Source organism: Nilaparvata lugens, chromosome 1 (genome assembly GCF_014356525.2).
Source record: "Nilaparvata lugens isolate BPH chromosome 1, ASM1435652v1, whole genome shotgun sequence".
Lineage (NCBI taxonomy): Eukaryota > Metazoa > Arthropoda > Insecta > Hemiptera > Delphacidae > Nilaparvata > Nilaparvata lugens.
In genome coordinates this window covers 87666517-87686873 of record NC_052504.1, presented here as the reverse complement: position 1 = coordinate 87686873, position 20357 = coordinate 87666517, and the positions used below count along the sequence as shown (strand labels likewise).

At 33.7% G+C, this 20357-nt stretch overlaps 1 protein-coding gene across 1 annotated transcript in view; it reads left to right on the top strand.

Moving 5' to 3' along the window:
- Positions 1-20357, top strand: part of LOC111050543 (small subunit processome component 20 homolog) — a gene marked incomplete at its 5' end in the record, with an annotated part of 62248 nt that overhangs the window by 15159 nt on the left and 26732 nt on the right. Inside the window, 13 exon segments of the mRNA XM_039444206.1 lie at positions 823-1197; positions 2660-2836; positions 3214-3339; positions 5006-5172; positions 6070-6227; positions 7735-7914; positions 8555-8652; positions 9319-9581; positions 14692-15073; positions 16129-16318; positions 17015-17206; positions 17975-18108; positions 19087-19225. Coding sequence (XP_039300140.1) covers positions 823-1197; positions 2660-2836; positions 3214-3339; positions 5006-5172; positions 6070-6227; positions 7735-7914; positions 8555-8652; positions 9319-9581; positions 14692-15073; positions 16129-16318; positions 17015-17206; positions 17975-18108; positions 19087-19225 — 2581 coding nt within the window.

Genomic DNA, 20357 nt, shown 5'->3' with positions numbered 1-20357 from the left:
AATGACTTTTTATTTATTTATTTAATTTATTTAATCATTCAGAATTACACACTTACAGAAGAGTACCACAGGCTTATAAGCCCAAAACGGTTCCAATTCTAATTTATACAACAGTCCAAATGTAGCTAGGTTATGTGTCACTTAACATTCATCAATTACACACTCAATTTACAATTCAAAACACACAAAAATCATTTTTAAATTAAAAAATACTTCTAAATTAAATTAAATCAATCACAATCGATAGAAAATTCCAAACTTTGAAAAAACTATAACATTTTGAGACCGAAAAGACAAACACACTATTTAGACTGTAAACACACTTATCACAGCTTATTATTTTTTAGACAATGAGGTGAAGAGATGGTCATTTAATGTTATGCAGAATAGGAATCGAACCAATGATCAGTACAGTTGAAGCAGACTGAAGCTGCGAACACTAGTTCAATTGGATTGGTTTATTTATTTTATTTTGATATCTGTTCAACTTCTGTTAAACATAAGGTTTAGATTATGGTTATGAATTAATTGCAACCCTTAAATCCAATTATATTAAGACTCCCTCGTTTTTGTATCCAGAGTCTGGTTGAGACATAAATTGGTTTCCGAAAAGGAATGAAAAGATAACATTCTGTCGAAAACCAATCATCATATCATTAATTCATTAATCTAGATATGTTATGTTTCGGTTTAATGTTTATTTGTTATATATTGTATAATTTAACATTAGATGTACATATATGCTCCACTGAATCATTTATTGAATTAAGCCTAATGTAATCGTCATTTATAAATTAAATTTGTATCATTTTTATTTTCAAGGGATGAATACTTCCGAGCTGACTCGGATGTAGCCTCAAAGTGGAATATCAAACAGGGTCCCAGGCCAGGAGAGGAACTAGCTGTAGAGGACGATGACGAGATGAAGGCTCAGGAAGTGGATTCAGAGGAGAATGGAAAAGACGAAGGTCTGAAGAAGAATGAAGATGTGGAGATGGAAGAACTACAAGTACAGTCAAAGAATGAAGATGTAGAGATGGATGAACTGGAAGGAGAGACAAAGACAAATGGAGAATGCGGACTAAATAACGATATTACTTGTGAAAATAAGTCGGATGACCACAAAGATGAAAAATCTTCTCTAAATTCGAGCACCGTTGAATCGAATGTGATTAGGAAAGGAAAGTCTGCTTCTAAGTAAGTAATCCCCTTGAATTATTCATTTAGAATTCAACAAATAGAGCTACCATTGTATTACAGTTGAATTAATTTTTCCTTTCTGAGTAATTATTGTGAAGGTGATATTGAGGTAGTTATCCTTACTGAATAAAAATATATCTAGTCTTTTTATTCAGTTAAAATAATTATTATCTGTTTATCTAAGGTCTGCTTCAAGAGCTTACTTTTATTGAAATTCTCACGATTGTTTGTTATAAATTGAATTGAATTGAATTGGATTATTTCATTTCAATTGTCATTGAACAACATATTTAACAGTTATCTATTCTCTTGATAAAATTATCAAAGTACTCTGAAAATGAGTTTAATTGCCTTGAAACGCGTCCGGTATCAACAAAAAAAATGAGTACCCACTCTTGTAAAAGTGAAGTTAAAAATCGACATTCCATTTAAGTAAATTTATTAGAAGAATTGAGAAGACTTCAAAATAAGAACTTTCCCACCTATTATTAATCATAAATTGGTTAGTTATAGTATTCATTATTGGTATTAAATTGATTTATTTGAACGATTAAGTGTGATGCCTAGTAATAAGTCCAATATGCCATGAAATACCAAAAGAGCATAATAAAGATTCCCACACATTGGACACATACTATTATCAGTAGCTTGCACTTCCATGTTTAGTGTAAAAGAGCCTTTTTACTCAAGAAAACTTCCATGAAACACAGTTTTTTCGAACCTGGTTATACATACCTGGTTATTGAAATCATTAAACGGAACGGCATTTTCCTGTTAAGAGCTTTGATTATATTTTCTCAGTTCTGAATATTAATCACTGCTGCTGGGCCTCTACAATACAATAGTTATTTGTGCAACTAGTGCGCAAAGTGACAGTTTGCTGAACCGAAAGAAACGTTTACTTGCCTAAGTAGACTAAAGCCTACGGCTCGGGCGGAATGGTTTCTTGAGTGCAGCAAACGAACTTTGCGCACGTATTTCACATTAAATTTTTCCTACAGTTACCATTGAATATGAAAAGTGGGTAATTATGGGTAAAATTCCCTGAAATCCATCAAATGTTTTTCTGTGTAATTTTATTATTAATAAAAACCTTAATTTATTTAAAATTGAATAATAATAATTGAATTATAATGATTAGTAATTCAATTGAAAATTTATGTGACTGCTTGAAGGGGGTTTATGTTATGTAAGCATTGAAATTACTATAATCAAGGTACATAATGGCAAGGCAACGCTGTTCTCCACTGTCATTATAAAGTGGGCCTCACTATGAGTGCAGTTACCAACTCAATTTTGAGTTGTCATGCTGCAAATCTGGAGTACGCAAAGTACTCACTTTGCGCACTAGTGCGGAAAAGTGATTCTTCGCGGCCTGCAATCAGTGCACAAATGGTCACTTTTCAAGGTATCTGTAGGAAAAAAATATTAATTTAATTCAATGATTTTCCATTTTCAGGGCACTTCTTGCGCACATTATGATATTTGGAAAGTTCAAAGATCCCAACTCAATGTACAAGGAGCCAGAAGTGAAGAAAATCTTCTTTGAATTGCTGACTCACAAAAATCCCGAAGTACAAAAGAGTGCTCTGGATTGTGTGATGACCTACAAGCATAAATGTGTTCTTCCCTACAAGTAAGTATTTCTATACCTACTGTAGAAAATATCATGTTTTTAAATTTCTGTCAATAGGTCATTTTTGCTTAATCATTATGTATCTTCAAACCTCAATACAGCCAATGATTACAGTTTAACTTAATACATTACATTTTCCCACAACTCAATAACTTCTAAAATTTGAGTTGTAGGGTCTCTATAAACGCATCATAACTTTTGTTGTGTATCGCGTGTTAATTTTGGCATTCTCTTTGTCCTTTCATTTTTGTTGTATCATAAAATAAGCTATTTGAAAGTTTTTCATTGAAGTTTCTTTGATGGCTTGAATTTATTATCTCCATATTCTGTCTACTAACCAAGCAATACCACTTGATACTATTTTTGTACATTTCCAGGAGCCATCTGTATGGACTGATAGATGATAAATCGTTCAAGGATGAAATCACATTGTTCCGTATTGACACTGAGAGTGAGATGGTGAGGCCTGAACATAGGCCTGAACTTATGCCAATTGTGATGAGGTAATATTATTTTAAAAATTATAATTTTTAATAATTTTCATGCATTTTATAATGATGTATCTTCAATAATTTATATTCTTCGCATGTAATGATTCATCAATATCGATCGTCTTCATTGTCTACAATAATCATGTATCACGTGATAGCATGATATCTGCTTGTTATATGCATTCATTGTCTCAAGTATTAAATAATTGATTACAATGATTGAGAGAGGAAACAACAGGGAAAGTATTGTACTGTATAGTAGTTAATTGACCTGCTAGCCTCAAACAAGAAGGAATGTTTTATTTCAGTTCATGTGTTATTACAATATATAATCACCAAAGATCAAAAACAGGGACAGTCACTGTTCTAAATGCATCCTTGATTTCTTGTGACTGATATTTTTAAACTACTCACTCATTCCATTTCAGCTTTGTTGAGCATTCTCATATGTTGGGCATGTAGGAAGCCAAGATTGGAATAATTATAATTCTTGTGGTAATATACTTGTTAACTTCATATTCTCTGTGGTTAGTTAAATGAAGAAGTGTGATATGTTTCAAATTCGTTCACTGCTAATAAATATAATTTAGAAAAGCAAACCATAAATTAAAAAGAACAATAAATTATTCATGTACATTATTATTCTTAGTCTGGAAAAAGTTATATTGATTCAATTACATATTAGAAACATTACCATTCAATACTTGAAAGTCACAAACCGAGCAAACATTTTATCCCCAAGTTTTGAACATTATTAGACCAATTTACTGGCTAATGTTATGGATTAAGGCTGTGCAAAGGCTAAAAATAAACTACTATTTAAATAAACTAATTCTACTCGTGATAATTTTTCGAAGTTTCTCGATTTGTATATCATCAAGCTATCAAAATGAAAAAGTTTTCTCAGGAAAATATTTTTATTCTGATCATTACTTTCTGAGATATGAGCGCCCAAAGTTTGAATTTTTGGGACAGAACATTTCAAATTCGGTAAGAGATAAATCCATGAGATTTAGAGGATAGATTTTTCATGGTATTGTTGATCTAGTAAAACAACAATTTTCTGAAAATATCAATTTTTGAAAAAGTTATTCAATTTACCAAAAATAACTCAACTAAAAGTTATTTTTAGTAAATTGAATAACTATCTTAAAAATTGATATTTTCAGAAAATTGTTGTTCTACTAGATCAACAATACCATGAAGAATCCATCCTCTAAATCTCATGGATTTAGAAATCCATACCGAATCTTACCGAATTTTAAATGTTCTGTCCCAAAAATTCAAATTTCAGGCGCTCATATCTCAAAAAGTAATGATCGGAAAAAAATATTTCCCTGCGAAAACTTTTTCATTTTGAAAGCTTGATGATATATAAATCGAAAAAAGATGAAAAATATCACGAGTAGAAAGTTTATTTTTAGCCTTTGCACAGCCTTAAGTTTGGAAAGATATTGAATAATTCACTGTTTCACGTTAATGACTAGGTTTGGATGTTAGTAACTGAGTTTGGAAAAATATTGATTCAATCCACTGTCTCATGCTATTAACAAGCTTTGAAAAATATTGACTGTCTTATTTTCATTCTTTAAATGTGTTGATTTAGTCTTCTGTGGTATGTTATTAACTGAGTTTGGAAAAATATTGACTTAATTCACTGTCTTATTGTATTGACTAGGATCCTGTACAGTAAAATGCTGAACAAGAGTGGTGTAAGGACGGGAAGTAAGTCTCTTGGCCAGCTGAGACGTTCCATGGTGCTTCGATTCCTGGCGGGTTGCCATGCTGATGAGCTGATGATGTATTTGCAGATGGCATTTAGGCTGTATACTCCGTATGTGAAAGGTGAGTTTGGGCACAAAAATTATTTCCTTCAATTGATTAAGTATGTAGAGTGAACATTGATGTTGTGGCACTTTTCCATAATTGAAGAGACTTGAGATCTTGTCAAAAAATCCACTTTATTTTAATAAAAATAATTATTTCACAGGAACATGCTTTGGTGTGTGCTCCTGTGAAATAATAAATAATTTTTATTAAAATAAAGTGGATTTTTTGACAATAAAGTCTCATCTATTTCACTAACCATTACGAACTGCAAGTAATAATCTGTTTTGAACTATTTTAAACGACATGTGGAGCTATTTTCAACTATTTTAAACGAAAACCCCGCTTTCGGATTTTTGAAATCCATTTTTGTTGAAAAATTATACATATTTCTAAAAATGCGAAACCGCTCTACATGTGAGTACTAGTTGTAATAACTAATATTCAAAAATTAGACTGTAGTGTCGTTGAAAATAGTTCAAAACGGAATAAAGTCTCTTCAATTTAGTTATAAATCGTATAATGTCAAATACACTTTCTCATAGTTTTTGTCTCGGATGGAGAGTGTAATATCAACCTTAAATTTCGATTTGAGGCTTCGAAGATCTCCTTCTAAGAGTTTGCTAAAAGTAATCAATATTGTAGGAGTTGAAGTGTTGTTTATTTATAGCTTACAGTTTTTGTTTATCAAATCTTTACAATAGGAAATGAGAAACCCTCGCAATGACTCCACTCAACCAAAATTCAAATTTAAATTTAATATACATACATGCAACCAACTGTACGGTATTTTATTATTTTATATTCATTTATATTCTCTCTTATTGTTTCAGATTGTCTCAAAGAACCGAAATTTTATTGTTTCTTTCTCCGTACGTAATAGTTTTGTGATTGATTTTGTGGGTTGTTTTGCAGACGGTGTGAGAGAAACGGTTGACGAGGTGACAGCCACCCTAGACCTGGGAGCAATGGTGCCGCCCCGCCGCCTCCAGTCATCCGTCAACCTTCTCTCGGTGGTGCTCACTCAGTGCGGAGGCCTCATGGCCAACCACCTCCTTGCCTATCTCCTCAAGGTAATTACAATCCGCTTCCAAATACAATTCAGAAATGGTTTTTAATTACCTATATTTCATATAATTATGATTCATTAGTTTTCCTCAAGGTAATTGCAGTCTTTATAAAAATTTAATTCAGAGATAGGGGTGAATCATATACGTTTCATGTTATAGGCTAGATTAGTTTCAATTATATCTGCTCAAGATAATTACAATCTTCTTCGAAACCTAATTCAGAAATATCATCCAATATAAATCATCTTCATTCCATGTGACACATTAGTTTCAATAATATGTCCTCAACGTGTAATCTATCCGCATTCAAATCAATGAATAAATTCATAGAACTAGAGCTTAAAGACTTAGTTTCTTCGAACTAGCAAATTACTAATAAAATGACAGGTATTCATCATGCTATTAATGTTCCTACAATCAAAATGTCGAAAAGTATCTCTCCAATTTTTAAGTTGACTTCAAAAGATGTTCTCACATTCGGTATCTCAGCATGTTTTATGCCTTTTATTACATGCACTCTGCCTTCAAGATACCCCACAATCTTGGGGAATGTCATTGGCTTTGTTTTATGCCTATAGTAAGGTCCACGTTATAATGGCAGTGAAAAGGATATGAGAACGGCGTTGCTCATTCTCTGCCTTGCTAGATTATATTCCTACATTGTTGAATAACGATCTGGTAGTGTTGTGGAGCTGGAAAAGGATAGCGCTATCTGCTTTGTCGAATGATAGACAAGGATAGCAACACCAATGTTAATCAAATACTGACATTATAACGTGGACCGCACTATAGTACACACTATCGCCAAGTCGCCGGTCATGATTTTGCCATGATGGATCTTGCTATCCACACTGCAATGTGACCATTTGTGGATGCTCGGCTGACCACTACCCTTCGCTTGGCTGGCCTTCGCTTGACAATTATTGGAGCGAAGGCCAGTGAAGGTGAGCGCTGGAAAAGCAGCCATCCACACTCTCGCGCTTGTTGTCATTTGTATGTACTGGCCGAGAGTGTGGATGCGTCATTAAACGTTTTCCTTTGTTTCATGTATTGTAGGACGTGTACCTTGCCTTCAAGATACCTCACAATCTTGGGGAATGGTAGTGATTTCGTTGCAAATGCTTTCCTTCAGTTAATTAATTATTGTTGTGGGAAGTTTACACCTTGCCTTCAAGATACTCCACAGGGATATAATGTGATTTTGGCATTATTATACGTCAATTTTTTGCTATTTAAAAGAACGACTAGCAGTAAAATGTTTTCAATAAATGAATTTATTCACTCACCGTGACAACGAGATCTTTCGGCAGGTCCGCTATCTTCCTGGTTGTAAGTGAATAAATTCATTCATTGTAAAAATTTGACTGCTAGTCGTTCTTTTTAATAGCAAAAAGTGATTTAATAATAAGCAGTTCCTGATGAAAAACAACATTGAAGAATTGTTATACTTTTGACTTGTAAGAGTATAATGTTTTTGACATTAAATTATTTACATATTTATTGACGACAGGTGCTGCTGTGCTTGGGCCAAATGGCAAGCTGCGCGCTGCAAGCTCGCGACACAGTACACGCTGGCTATCTGGTGCACTTGCGGCAAGTGCGTAATTCGGCCATTGACGTGCTTGCGCGATTCTTCGACAGCTTCGACAAATATCCGTGGACTGGCCAGGAGCTGGATGCTGTCTTTCAGGTTAGTTGCCTCATTTTGTAAAATACTCTCACTAGATAAATAGAATCTGATTAGAATAGGACTGAGTCGAAAAATATTTTTACTAGAAAATAGAGCTTGATTATGTGAAAACTAAGAATAGGGTATTAAAGTTTCTCCGTGATGCGTAGCAAACTTGAAAAATATAGATCTTGATTTAATTTGTGTTATTAGAAAAATTAAGCCAGTATACAATATATTATAAATAAATATATTGTATTTTCAAACTCTGCTACGAATTATGTAGAAAGTGTAACATCCCATTTTTATTCTTCATCTAATCAAATTCAATTTTCCAGTTAGAATACTTTTCGACTAAATTTTTTTTGAATTGTGTGAAAGTGAAGACCTAAGCTTATTTTGTACTTAGTTATTCACAAAAGCCCGGTTACACAAAAGCCTGTTGAATTCTAATCATTATTAAATTCCACGAGAACCAATCAGAGAACGTTTTTGAATGAAACGTTTTTCTCTTGAGTTGTTCTCGTGGAATTTAAGAGTATCCTAGGGTCAGTCACTAACGAGCAAGAAACGTAATGTTTTCAGGAAAACTGGCAATCACCAATAGTTTATTGTTTCTTCTAATATTTCTGAATATTGAGCTAGCTTGATTATATTGCAGGTGTTTGTATGGCCTTACGTGGAAAAGCTTCCGATTGAAGGAGTGCATAGTCCAACCTCCCTCATGAAACTTATGATGGCTTGGAGCAGGAACCAAAGGTAAGGCTGCTATCTATAATATAATACAAAATATGCAGAGATAATAGAAAAAATAAAAGCAAGAAATGACAATAAAATGTAATAAATATGAGAGTTCAATATTGATTAATAAAAGTCTTAGAAAATTTGTGCTTTCCAATAAACTCAATCACTTCGCTGCTGAAAGAAAAAGCAAAAAATAAATTAAAACAAATGAATAGACAGGTTACCGAAGAAAATTAATACAGTAAGAATTGGAATCAAAAATGAATTTGTTGATTCCATCTTAATGAATATGGATATGAGGAAAACTCCTGTGTAGGCCTAACAGTATTAATAAGAGAATGCAGTATGGGAAAAAGAATAAAGAAAAGTGGGGAAGAACAGATAGCAAATATGAAGATTTTAAATAGAAAACTTTTATAAAAAGTACAGAGGTACTGTACGGAAGCTGGTGATGACTTTAGGGGTAGCAGAAACATAAAATTGTCGCCAAAATCTGTGGATGACAAATCAATATTGATCATCATAAAGGATTAGTAAGTAATAAGAATACTTTGTAAAAACAAAAAAGTCATTCTTTAAAAATTTAATTAGAATTTAAATATTCATTTAATTTGTTGCAAGTGTTGAATGCGCTATACATATTCGTTTCAAATTAAAATATTAGTTTCATTTTTTCGGCAGATTCTTCCCGCTTCTTGGCAAGTGGCACAAAACTGAATCGTGCGATTCTTTGACGTCAATGATGAGCTTGCTTTTGGGTCCGAAAACTCACAACTCAGTTGTGAACTCCATCTTTGATTTAATCGAACGCTTGCTCACTCTACAAGACAAGGAGGAGGTCGAGGAGAATGAAGAAATGGCTGGAGAATCTGCAAACCAAGTTCTGCCTGTTGAAACTACTAATATCAAAGTGTACGATGTGAAGAATATACCGGACAACCTTGGTAAGTGGAACTTCATTATTAACAGTTATTCATTATCGTATTGTCTTGTATATGGATATTTTAATTTCAATTTCTAAAAATGACATGAGAAGATAGCATAGAAGGAGGCTGCGAGTGTTTTGATTATACAAATTTCTCTTATTCCTTCTATCTTCTACCATAGAGATAAGATTGCATAAGATATCCCATGGTATAGGTCGTTGATGTTCCAAATTTCGAGCATATTTTTTGTTAACTCAAGCTGATTTCTATCGACTACTGTCTGTTATTACTGTTTTGGCTGAATGAGAGTGTAAGAATGGCACAGTATGAGAGACTACCAGCGTCACATACCTTCACGAAAAATAACTACTAGGACTATCGGCTAGAGTTAACAGTGAAATTTGGAGCATAAAAGCCCTGTAATATGTGATATCTTCTTTCTATCTTTTTTCTTTGCTTCTATTAAAACTTCGCCGCTCAAATTTCATTTATTCATAGACAATAAATACAATGCAGGCATTCGCCCAAAATAATTATCAAAAGATCTTCATTATCGCACTGTCTTGTATATGGATATTTAATTTTCAATTTCCCAAAATGACATGGGTAGCTGAGAGTGATGAAAATCATTATTCATTATCAAAAAATCTTCATTATCGTCTTGTATAATATTATGGATATCAAAATTCCAATTCCCACAGATGACGTAGGTAGCCGAGAATGTTGAAAGGTATGAATTGTGATGAATCTTTCAAATAGATCTCATGAGAAGAGAGAAAAAATTGTGATTACCTTTTAAAATGAAAGAATTTGCTAAAGGAATAGTTAGCGACCGAGCGATAAAGCTTACTTATCAATAACTGTATATTTGATAAGAGTACCGTTCTGTACTGAATATTTTTCTAGGAAAATTATTCAATAAAATTATAATTATTTTGCAAATAAAGCACAAATTATTTATGAATCGCTCACTGATTTTGAGGTTACACTTGTTTACTATCGATCAGATGTTTTTAAAAACAGTTCGAACGCAGCTGACTGATTCGAAGTATTATCAAATGTCATGCCGGTTTTCATGCAAGGTAAAATATCATCTCTAAAAATTATAAAACTATCAATAAAGGACCAAGAATTTCAAATAAAAAAATAAAATGTATGTGTTATCGTTGAAATTATTTATTATTTAAGAAATTATATTATATGTCAGGTCTTATTGTAACTAAATAGGTCATAGCATGAAATTATATTATTGATAAAATGGCAGAAATTATTTATAACAATCTCAAACCTAATAAAAATTGTACAAGAATATTAGTTTATTAATAATTTAATTCAACTGAACCACATGGTAATTAAATCTCTATGGCAGGTCTAAGCCAATCACAGTGCATAGAAATAGCACCAAGAAGATGATCGTTTGAAAGCAACACATGTTAATCTATTATCAGACACCAACCCTGCCTTATCAGTTACACTAGCACATGTACATTGTATGAGAGGAACTATGTCTAGAAGATTAAGCAGTTTTAAGGATTACCTAAATTGAATCATTATTGTAATTAAGGGAATTGTATTCTACTACTTGCCACTGACGTCATGTTTACGTCACAAGCGTTCTACCAATGGCAAATTTTTATGCAAATTATTACATTGAGATTCTGAGAAGCAAGGTCTAGCCTAAAAGCTTAGAGAAAAGAGCAGCACTTCCCTTTTGAAATCCTCACCGTGCAGATCTCTTTTTATAGTTACCAAAGACCTATTTGTGAAAATTTCTTGTTCGATTTTAAATGTTCTATTTGTGAGCCGATATTTTAGGCCAATTTATTTGTTATTCGTAAATTTCTGTTCTCATCAATCGATAAATTTAAAAGCTTAAAGTAAATTATCCCTTAATTAATTCGGTGAAGGAGATATTTAAATTAAAATTCCCCACGTGCTGAAACCGAAGCCTGGATTGCCGCCGATCAAACGATTTTTGATCTAAAGAAGAAAACCACGACGACCAAGGAATTTCACGTGAGTTATAAGTCATAAGGGGCCCCAATCTACGCTTCGAAAATATTTCAGTGCAGAAAAACATAAATTTTTCTTCGTTAAATTATTGGCCACGCCGACAAGCGCTTTAGCATTTAAGAGCCTAAAATTTATTCATATTTAATTTCTAAGAATTTGTAGTTGATTAACTATCCTCCGCTGCCTGAACCACGACCCCGAGCAATTTTAAAATATTTTATAATTCATTTTTTTTCTCACTATTTTTTTTTTCAAAACTGTTAAACTTTATCAATTGTGAAATTCTGTTGAATCACGCATGGTATCATGCAAGCACAAGAAATTTTTTAACTATTCTGTTAATGCTAAATTATTATCAACCTGTAAATCAAATTCTGAACCTGCACTGTATGATTACATATTTATTGTAATATATTTCAGTTTTGTTAATTCGCTTTCTGAGTTCGATTATTTCTTAAGCCTATCAATTATTGTGTCTGATACGTTCTATATTATCAAGAACCGATCGAATACGATCATTAGAATAATTGAATTAAGCTGGATATTGGAACAGGTCTAAGTGGATGTAGCGAGTGGGGTCAGATCAAGATATTTATTCTTTGTCCTTACCTGCTCATATATCAGCTTTTATCTGTTACCTACCTCGACTTAGGAGCGAACGCATCAATTGTACAGCAGTGGCAGCCATAGATCATATAAATTCCTACAATAGAGCTTAAAACCCGACAAGACTCTGTTCTCGAAGTATATTCTGAACGATATTTGGTCCAAATACCGTATTTTAATCCTTCAGAACTTATTAGAGACGCAGTCCCGTAAATTATCTACATCGGGATTTTTGCTCGACCTGTATGATTTTGTATGCTCATTCTTCACAGGTAATAATTTTAAGGTATCCGTCTTCAGTGTTTAGCGATCGCTACACTGCTTATTAAAAATTTCATCATTATACAATTTGTCATTAGAAGAATCAAGGGTGAGCGAGCGTTTAGGCCTCCCGCGATTCCGACAATTGTATTGAATCTTGTAGTGAATCAATCAGTCTGGTGTACACTCAGCGTCCACACACGCAATTACAAAATTTATAGCCGCTACACCATTGACTCAGTACAAGATTCACCCTACATCTGTGAAGCCGTTAAAAAACGCACCACAGAATGTATTCCAATGTGGCTGAACATAGTGGAGCGGCGAAAATTTAATAGAAGCATAGAGAACAGATAGAAAGGAGATATTCCATGATACAGGACGTTCATGTTCCAAATTTCACTGTTGACTCTAGCCGATAGTCCTAGTAGCTCTTTTTTGTGAAGCTATGTGACGCTGGTAGTCTTTCATACTGTGCCATTTTCACACTCTCGCCCAGTCAAAACAGTAAAAATCTGGTGTGGTACTCTCACACAACTTTCCTTGCTCATTGAACTGTAAGCCCCATTCTTAAACGAGAATAATTTAGGGGAACAACATAATGACGATTGGCGGAAACATATTTGAAACTAAGATCAGACTTCTGTATGTGTATATTTAATTGTTTTCAGAGTACTTTTTCCTTTGTGTAAATTGTGAAATTCGATGATTTTTTTCAAAAGTCGTCAAAACAGCTGTTCTACAGATGAAATATCTCGACTTTGTGTTTTTTTATGAACTGCTCTACCTACCTACCTCATGCACGAGAAGGAGGTTACAAAGTCCATTTCTCAAGGATGGGGTGGACCCCCCATTAGTTTCGCAGAAAGGAGACTCATGCCAGTTGATAGAGCTGATAAATAAAATAACTATACAGGGTATGAATTTGAAAAAAATCGGTCAAGTCATTTTTGAGAAAATCGTGAAAAACATGGTTTTTTTAGTAATTATCCGCCATTCTTCTCAATAATATTATGGAGCTCCTGCAATTTTCCCAGAAATGAGACTCATGTCAGTTGATAGGGCTTATAAATAGCTATCCATGGTATAAATTTGAAGAAAATCATTAGAGCCGTTTTTGAGAAAACCGTAAAAAACATGGTTTTTTAGTAATTATAATAATATTGAATTAAATAAATTTAATAATATTTTTATTTTGTATTTAATAATATTATTAAATTTAATAATATTTAATTAAATATATTGAATAATATTGAATTTCTTACTGTCGGATCCTCATGGTATAAGGACCTCAAGTTTAAAATTTCAAGTCAATCGGTTGATTAGGAATGGAGTTATCGTGTTCACAGACACACACACACACACACACACACACACACACACACACACACACACACACACACACACACACACACACACACACACACAGACCAACTCCCAAAAATCATGTTTTTGGACTCAGGGGACCTTGAAACGTATAGAAAATTTGATTTTTTTTGGAAAGCAATACTTTTCTTACCTATGGTAATAGGGCAAGGAAAGTTATAACAAACAGTAGTCGGCTTCAGTTAATAAAAATCTGCTTTAAATTTGGAACATCAACGACCTATACCATGGGATATCTTCTTATGCTATCTTATCTCTGTGGTAGAAGATAGAATGAATCAGAAACTTTTTCATAATCCAAACTCTCAGCCTCCTTCTATGCTATCTTCTCCACTACAGTCTACCATCGCTGCTCCACAATGTCTCGACCCTTTTTCATATAAACGTTTCGTAGACTTGCCTATTGCTCTTGTAGCCTGATGGTCAGTAAAATGGATATTGATTCCAGCTTATTGGAAGTTTCCGATAATATGTTTTTTTAATATAAAATATTTAAACATATTTCAATGCTAAATAATTTAATCATTCTCAGCCTCCTCAGCCTGCTACCTTGTTTACTGCAGTCTACCTTCGCCGTTCTGCAATGTCTGCGCTCTCTTTCATCTGGACATTTTGTAGACTTGCCCTTGCTCTTGTAGCCTGAGTAAAATCATAATTTAATTGGCTGTAACTTCAACGTAATTATTAAAATACACATTTCGTGGAACACTCAGTACTTTGAATGAATCAATTTATGGATGAAATAATGAGAATGAATCTTGAATCTATTTTATTTGCAATTTACGATAACATAGCTAAGCCATAGAGGAATACTTATTTATATCCTTTAATCTCAAATAATAAGAATTTGTATTTATTTCAGAGGTAAAAGAGCTGAACTACGGCAGCTACCTTTTGCTGCCGCACATCCCGTCAGTGCTGGAGCGCATGAAGCTGAAAATGTCGCGTGGCAAACATCGCGTGCAGCTCAGCCAGCGCGATCTTCTGATTTTGTCGCGCGCTACAGAACTGGTGTCGGACGCGACAACTAGCGAGACGCTGATCGGCATCCTTCTGCCGGCGCTGATGAAGAAGGCGTCCAGCGGCGCTGACGTGCTCTGCCCGCTGCTCACCACTATTGCCAACCTCATCAAGAACGTTGCCGAACCTTCGCGATACGCGCAACAGTTGGCACCCGTGTTCGCGCTCGCCTCCGCGCCCGATGCGCGCAGACTGCTCACGCAGATCACCTCCTCTGTTACCAAGTGAGCTAAACTTAGTTTTCTGGTCAAATTCTTTATTGCATATTCTTCAAGAACAGCAATAGAGTAATAGAGCAATATGAATTTTCATTCATAATAATGGCTTCACATGGTAGAGGGCGTTTATGTTCTAAATTTCACTGTTGACTCGAACCGAGAATCCTAATAGTTAATTTTCGTGAGGCTATGTGACACTGGTAGTCTTTCATACTGTGCCGTTCTTACACTCTCACCATCACTAGGCCAAAATAGTAAAAATAGACACTAGTCGACAGAAATCAGCCTGAGTTAACAAAAAATCGGCTTGAAATTTGGAGCATACACGACCTATACCGTGGAATTTCTTCTTATGCTATATGTTTTATATGATTGCTTTTATGATTGTTTTATATGTTGCTTGCTGAATAGTCTATAAAATTGATTCGCAACAGTAAGTCACTTATTTGGTCAATAAAGCCGATCCCGCCAAAACATAAAAAAATTAGTTGAAAATGTTTGTTGTTCAAGTACAACTTATCTGACAATTTGAAGGTTGTCAAGTGTTCGCAAATTGTTGGTAAGGAAGATTTGATTCGATAGCCATTGATGTTCTTGAAGAACATGTAATAAAGTATTTGATTATTTTATTGGATTGAGGTTTGGGTGACTGAGATTTTGAGTGATTTTGAGTTAGAGTGAGATTGAGAGTTGATTTTAAACCAACGAAAAACCTTATTACAAAACCAATTTGAAATCATCTGACTAGATCCAACTGACGCTCTAACCTAGTTTTCGTTTTTGGTGCAATCGGGCCATAGATATTAATGAAGATTGCCCTAATTTAGTGAGATTCAAATTTCAAAGTCAGTGAAGTTTAGTGAGAGCGTAGTATGAAATTTATCAAGTGCTACATGAAAACTCTGATTCCATACTCGAGGCAGCCATGACAATCGATATTTATTCATTTTAGTATTACTATCTTTCCAGTATCAAGTCTTTTACTCACTACTATTAGTCTATTTAATCGTTATTATTTTTCATACAATCTCTGTTCATTATTCATTATTTTGTCCCTTCAGAGATGCAAGCGGCATAGACGAACAGCTGTTGGACGATCTGAATGCCTGGGACAAACGCTGGATAGATCAGCCTGACTTCAACAGAAGACTAGATGCCTTCAAAAGAATCCAGAATTTGGTTGACTCGAAAACCATGCCTCTAGATTTGGGCATAATCATCATTCACACTTGTTTCCATTTCTTGAGAACCGTAAGTATTGTATCCATTAGGGCCAAGCCATACAAAGCGTTTCTTCAGGCGTTTTCAGATGAGTCGGCAGGGCATGAAGCTCTCCGATTGGCTGATTATCAGCTGATTCCCGAACGTCAACCCAATCAGCCAATCGGAGAGCCTCCTACCCTGCCGACTTGTCTGAAACGCCTGAAAAAACGCTTTGTGTAGCTTGGCCCTTATTCTCTTGAGTTGTTCTTTCTTATGAAATTTCTTGTGAAACTTTGTTTCACCGATCTTCAATAAACTCTATTATAGTTGAATAATTTTTATGAATTTGAAATTAAAATCGATTGAATGTATTTTGAATTCATGCAAGTTTACAGTTTCATCCAGGATGCATTCATGAATTCTTGTTGAATAATTAAATAATTATTCTTTGTAGGCTCACTCACTATTGCTCGTTCAATAAGGGTCAGACCATATTAAGCGTTTTCAGACGGCGTTTCTAGGGTCGGCAGGACAGAAAGCTCTCCGATTGGCTAATTGTGTTATCGCCTGAAAAAAACGCCTAAAACGCTCAATGTGGTCTGTAGCTAAGAGTTGGATATCTTTCAGTTAATAGTTCCACTTTTTATATTCTATACTAGCTCATAGTTTTGCTTTTAGTCTTCTCTTAAGTTGATAATTTTATTTTCTGTCTATTATTTAACTCTATAATTTTAATTTTTTCAGGAAAAAGACATGTCTTTGAGGGACAACGCGTCACAGTGCTTGCACAAGCTGTGTCCAGCCATGGCTCACATTCACAAGAACGCGCGCAACCTGATCATAGAACAGACCATACTGAAAACAATCGCTTCCAGCATTCGTGATCACAAGCATGAGCTTGTCCAGCACGAAGCCACTTCCTTACTTGGTTGTATGGTAAGTTGTCTCAAGTCCCAATATTGTTGATAGACATTGATATATTGAGATGTTAATTTGTTGAAATAACCCGTTTATGATCACCTTCAATAAAATAATATTCATTCAACTTAACTTTGTCGAAGCTCTTAACTAAGACTAGCCTAATTTTAATTTTTCCTTACATTTATATTCTTCAGATGGAAATGAATGAGAAATCTCGTCTATTAGAATGCTAATTAATGAATAATTAATATCAAACGAATATCCAAATTAAATGCAATATTTGCAGTAGCAGTAGTCTTCGGGGTGATTCACTAATAATCAATAATAAATTATCATTTTCTATATTCTTCTTTCTTGCTTTCTTTAAGCTACCTGTTTCACTTTTTCCAAATATTCACTCCTTCTTTTTCCGTTTCTTTTCATATTTTATTCTTAATTTTTTTCCCACTTATATCATTGACTTATTTAATTATTCATTTATACATTGAGTCATAAATTACAGTAGCGATTTAATTCTTTATTCATTCATTTTTACATTGAGTCATAGATTACTGTAGCGGAATGAAAAACAGGCTATTTAGGCTATAATTATCTTTCATTTTTGGTGATCACAATTTGTTTATGTGAACAGCCAAATAATTGTATCATATGAAATTGAAAATTACAAAAGATGTTAATTTCTAAAACAAGAAAGTTTTCATTGTTTTGTTTGCGATCTCATAATTTAAAATTCCAAATTTGTTCTAATCCCTTTGATATTAATTAATTAAATTTTATTCTCAGGCTCGAGAGTGTGGCGATCTCCATCCGATTCTCAAAGATTTAAGTCTACTCACTAACAAAGCAGACCTTGAAGTTGATTTCTTTGAAAATCTTCTGCATTTACAAATGCACAGGAGAGTGAGGGCACTTCTCAAGTAAGTCTACTGAAATTCATTCTCATTCGGTGATTTTTCTTTGTTCTTGCTTCACAATTTATTTTATGTAAAAAAAACTTGGAAATCAATTATTTAAACAAACATAATTCAATTTTATCTATTATGTGAAAGTTTGAAACAAATAACACAAGTAAGAAATGTGTTTCTATCCTATTTATTATATTAAGTTAGCAATTTCTGTATTTATATATCTGGTTATTTTTATATCCAGCTATTTTTATATCTGGTTATTTATGTTTAACGGATCTCGTAAACGGCTCTAATGATTTTCACGAAATTTGGAACAAAGTAGGTTTATGATATAAAGATTCGATTGCACTTGGTCTCATCCTTGAGAAAACTCGCTGAATGACATTAAAAGGATAATTCATCCTTGGCTGAAACAGCTGTGGATAGTAAAAAAGTGAGTATGTGAAAAATCAAAATATCGCATCCCCGAAATTCATAAGATGACGTATAGCCAGCTGTGAAATATAAACACGATCATTTTAGAAAATTGTGTTCTGTTTATCAATAAATAAAAATAACGAGCGAAGCTCGGTGCCCCGATATTGATTAATTAATACCTCCTTGACTTACTATTATGTGAACGTTCAACTAAATTTCCATTTTTAAGTTGAATATTCCGGCTGTTCATTCTATGTTCTATTATGTAACTGTATTCTATTGTCAGTTTGTGTTCATAGAAAGTTGTGAATTATTAAACATACTTTACAATGCATTAATACATGAATTTACGTGTTTGTTATTCTTTATTGATTGATTCTTTATCACAAATGACAATGTATTGCCCGTTCTTGCAAGACTCATTGCAAATATATATTTTTAAATAAATATTTTTTTGTAGTATGAATAGTTTTTAATTGCATTGTGGTGATGTGCCGTCACCTTTACTTGTTAAATCCTCATTTTCTCAGTATGCATTGTGTATTTCTAATTGGATTACTTGATTTCTAGACTAAACGAAGTGCTGCGAGAGTTGAAGAAGCCGCCTGTCTTGCGTATGACCACACAATTTATTCTGCCAATGATAACACAGTTCCTCTGTTCGGACAAGTATATAAATAAGAACAGTCTCCTGGATGCTGCTATTGAAGTGAGTCTACCATTTTTATAAATTATTATTTATAAGTTATTTTTATAATTTTTAGCGTATTTCATATTTTGGTAGAGGCACAAATCATAAAATGATCGGGAGAGAATAACGGGTTCAGCTCATAACTGTTATTTTCCCGTACTTTAATGAATATCATGTTACAAATATTATTGGAGTTATGTTTTTCATACCCAAACATTTGAGTCCAAATATTAAAATTAGATTTGCTATTCAATACTATTAAAGGTGATGATTTCTTGATCCATTCCGAGCTGCTTTGTATAAACACACTTTTTCTATGTATTTGAACACGACATGCAGTCGATTATTAAGTAAATATTAAAAACTTTTACTTACTGACTGGAGTACTTTCAATCGTCTGGCGATCATTTTCAACAGTGTAGACCGGAAATGTTTTGATGGTTAGGATGCTTCCTAATACACTGTTGAAAATGATCGCCAGACGATTGAAAGTACTCCAGTCAGTAAGTAAAAGTTTTTAATATTTACTTAATAATCGACTGCATGTCGTGTTCAAATACATAGAAAAAGTGTGTCAATACTATTGGTTTTTCTGCAGCTTGCTTTAAAATGAATTCGTCTGAGTAATTGTAAAAAATTGGGATCTTTTGGGAATGTTCACACATAATAATAATAATAATAATACTGAGGTGATGCCCACATTAGCTCTAAGGCTTGTGAGTGGGTAGAGTGAGTGAGAGGGATGATGATGATGAGCGATTACGACTACTTTTCAGGTAGTCGAGACCGACAGAAAATCGTCTCCTCCGAAAGACGGGGTGGCCTTAACTATGTGATTGTGCTGTGGTCAAAAACTTTTGCTCCGGTCGAGATTCGAACTCGGATTTCTCTTGATTATTAGACCGGCGCGTTATCACTTACTCCAACGAGCCACCCTTGAAGTAATACACCTGTATGATGTCAATGTGTGAATACTCCCATATAATTTCCTCAATTTCTGTTCCTGCTAAGCAGAATGATAATATTTGAAAGCAGGTTCTTGCTATAGTGAGAAGGGAAACTAACTTTCTGAAATCTTTAACATGTTATCTCAACTTTTTTATGTGAATTTATTAAATTACTTTATATCATATACGTTCTTAACAGAAGT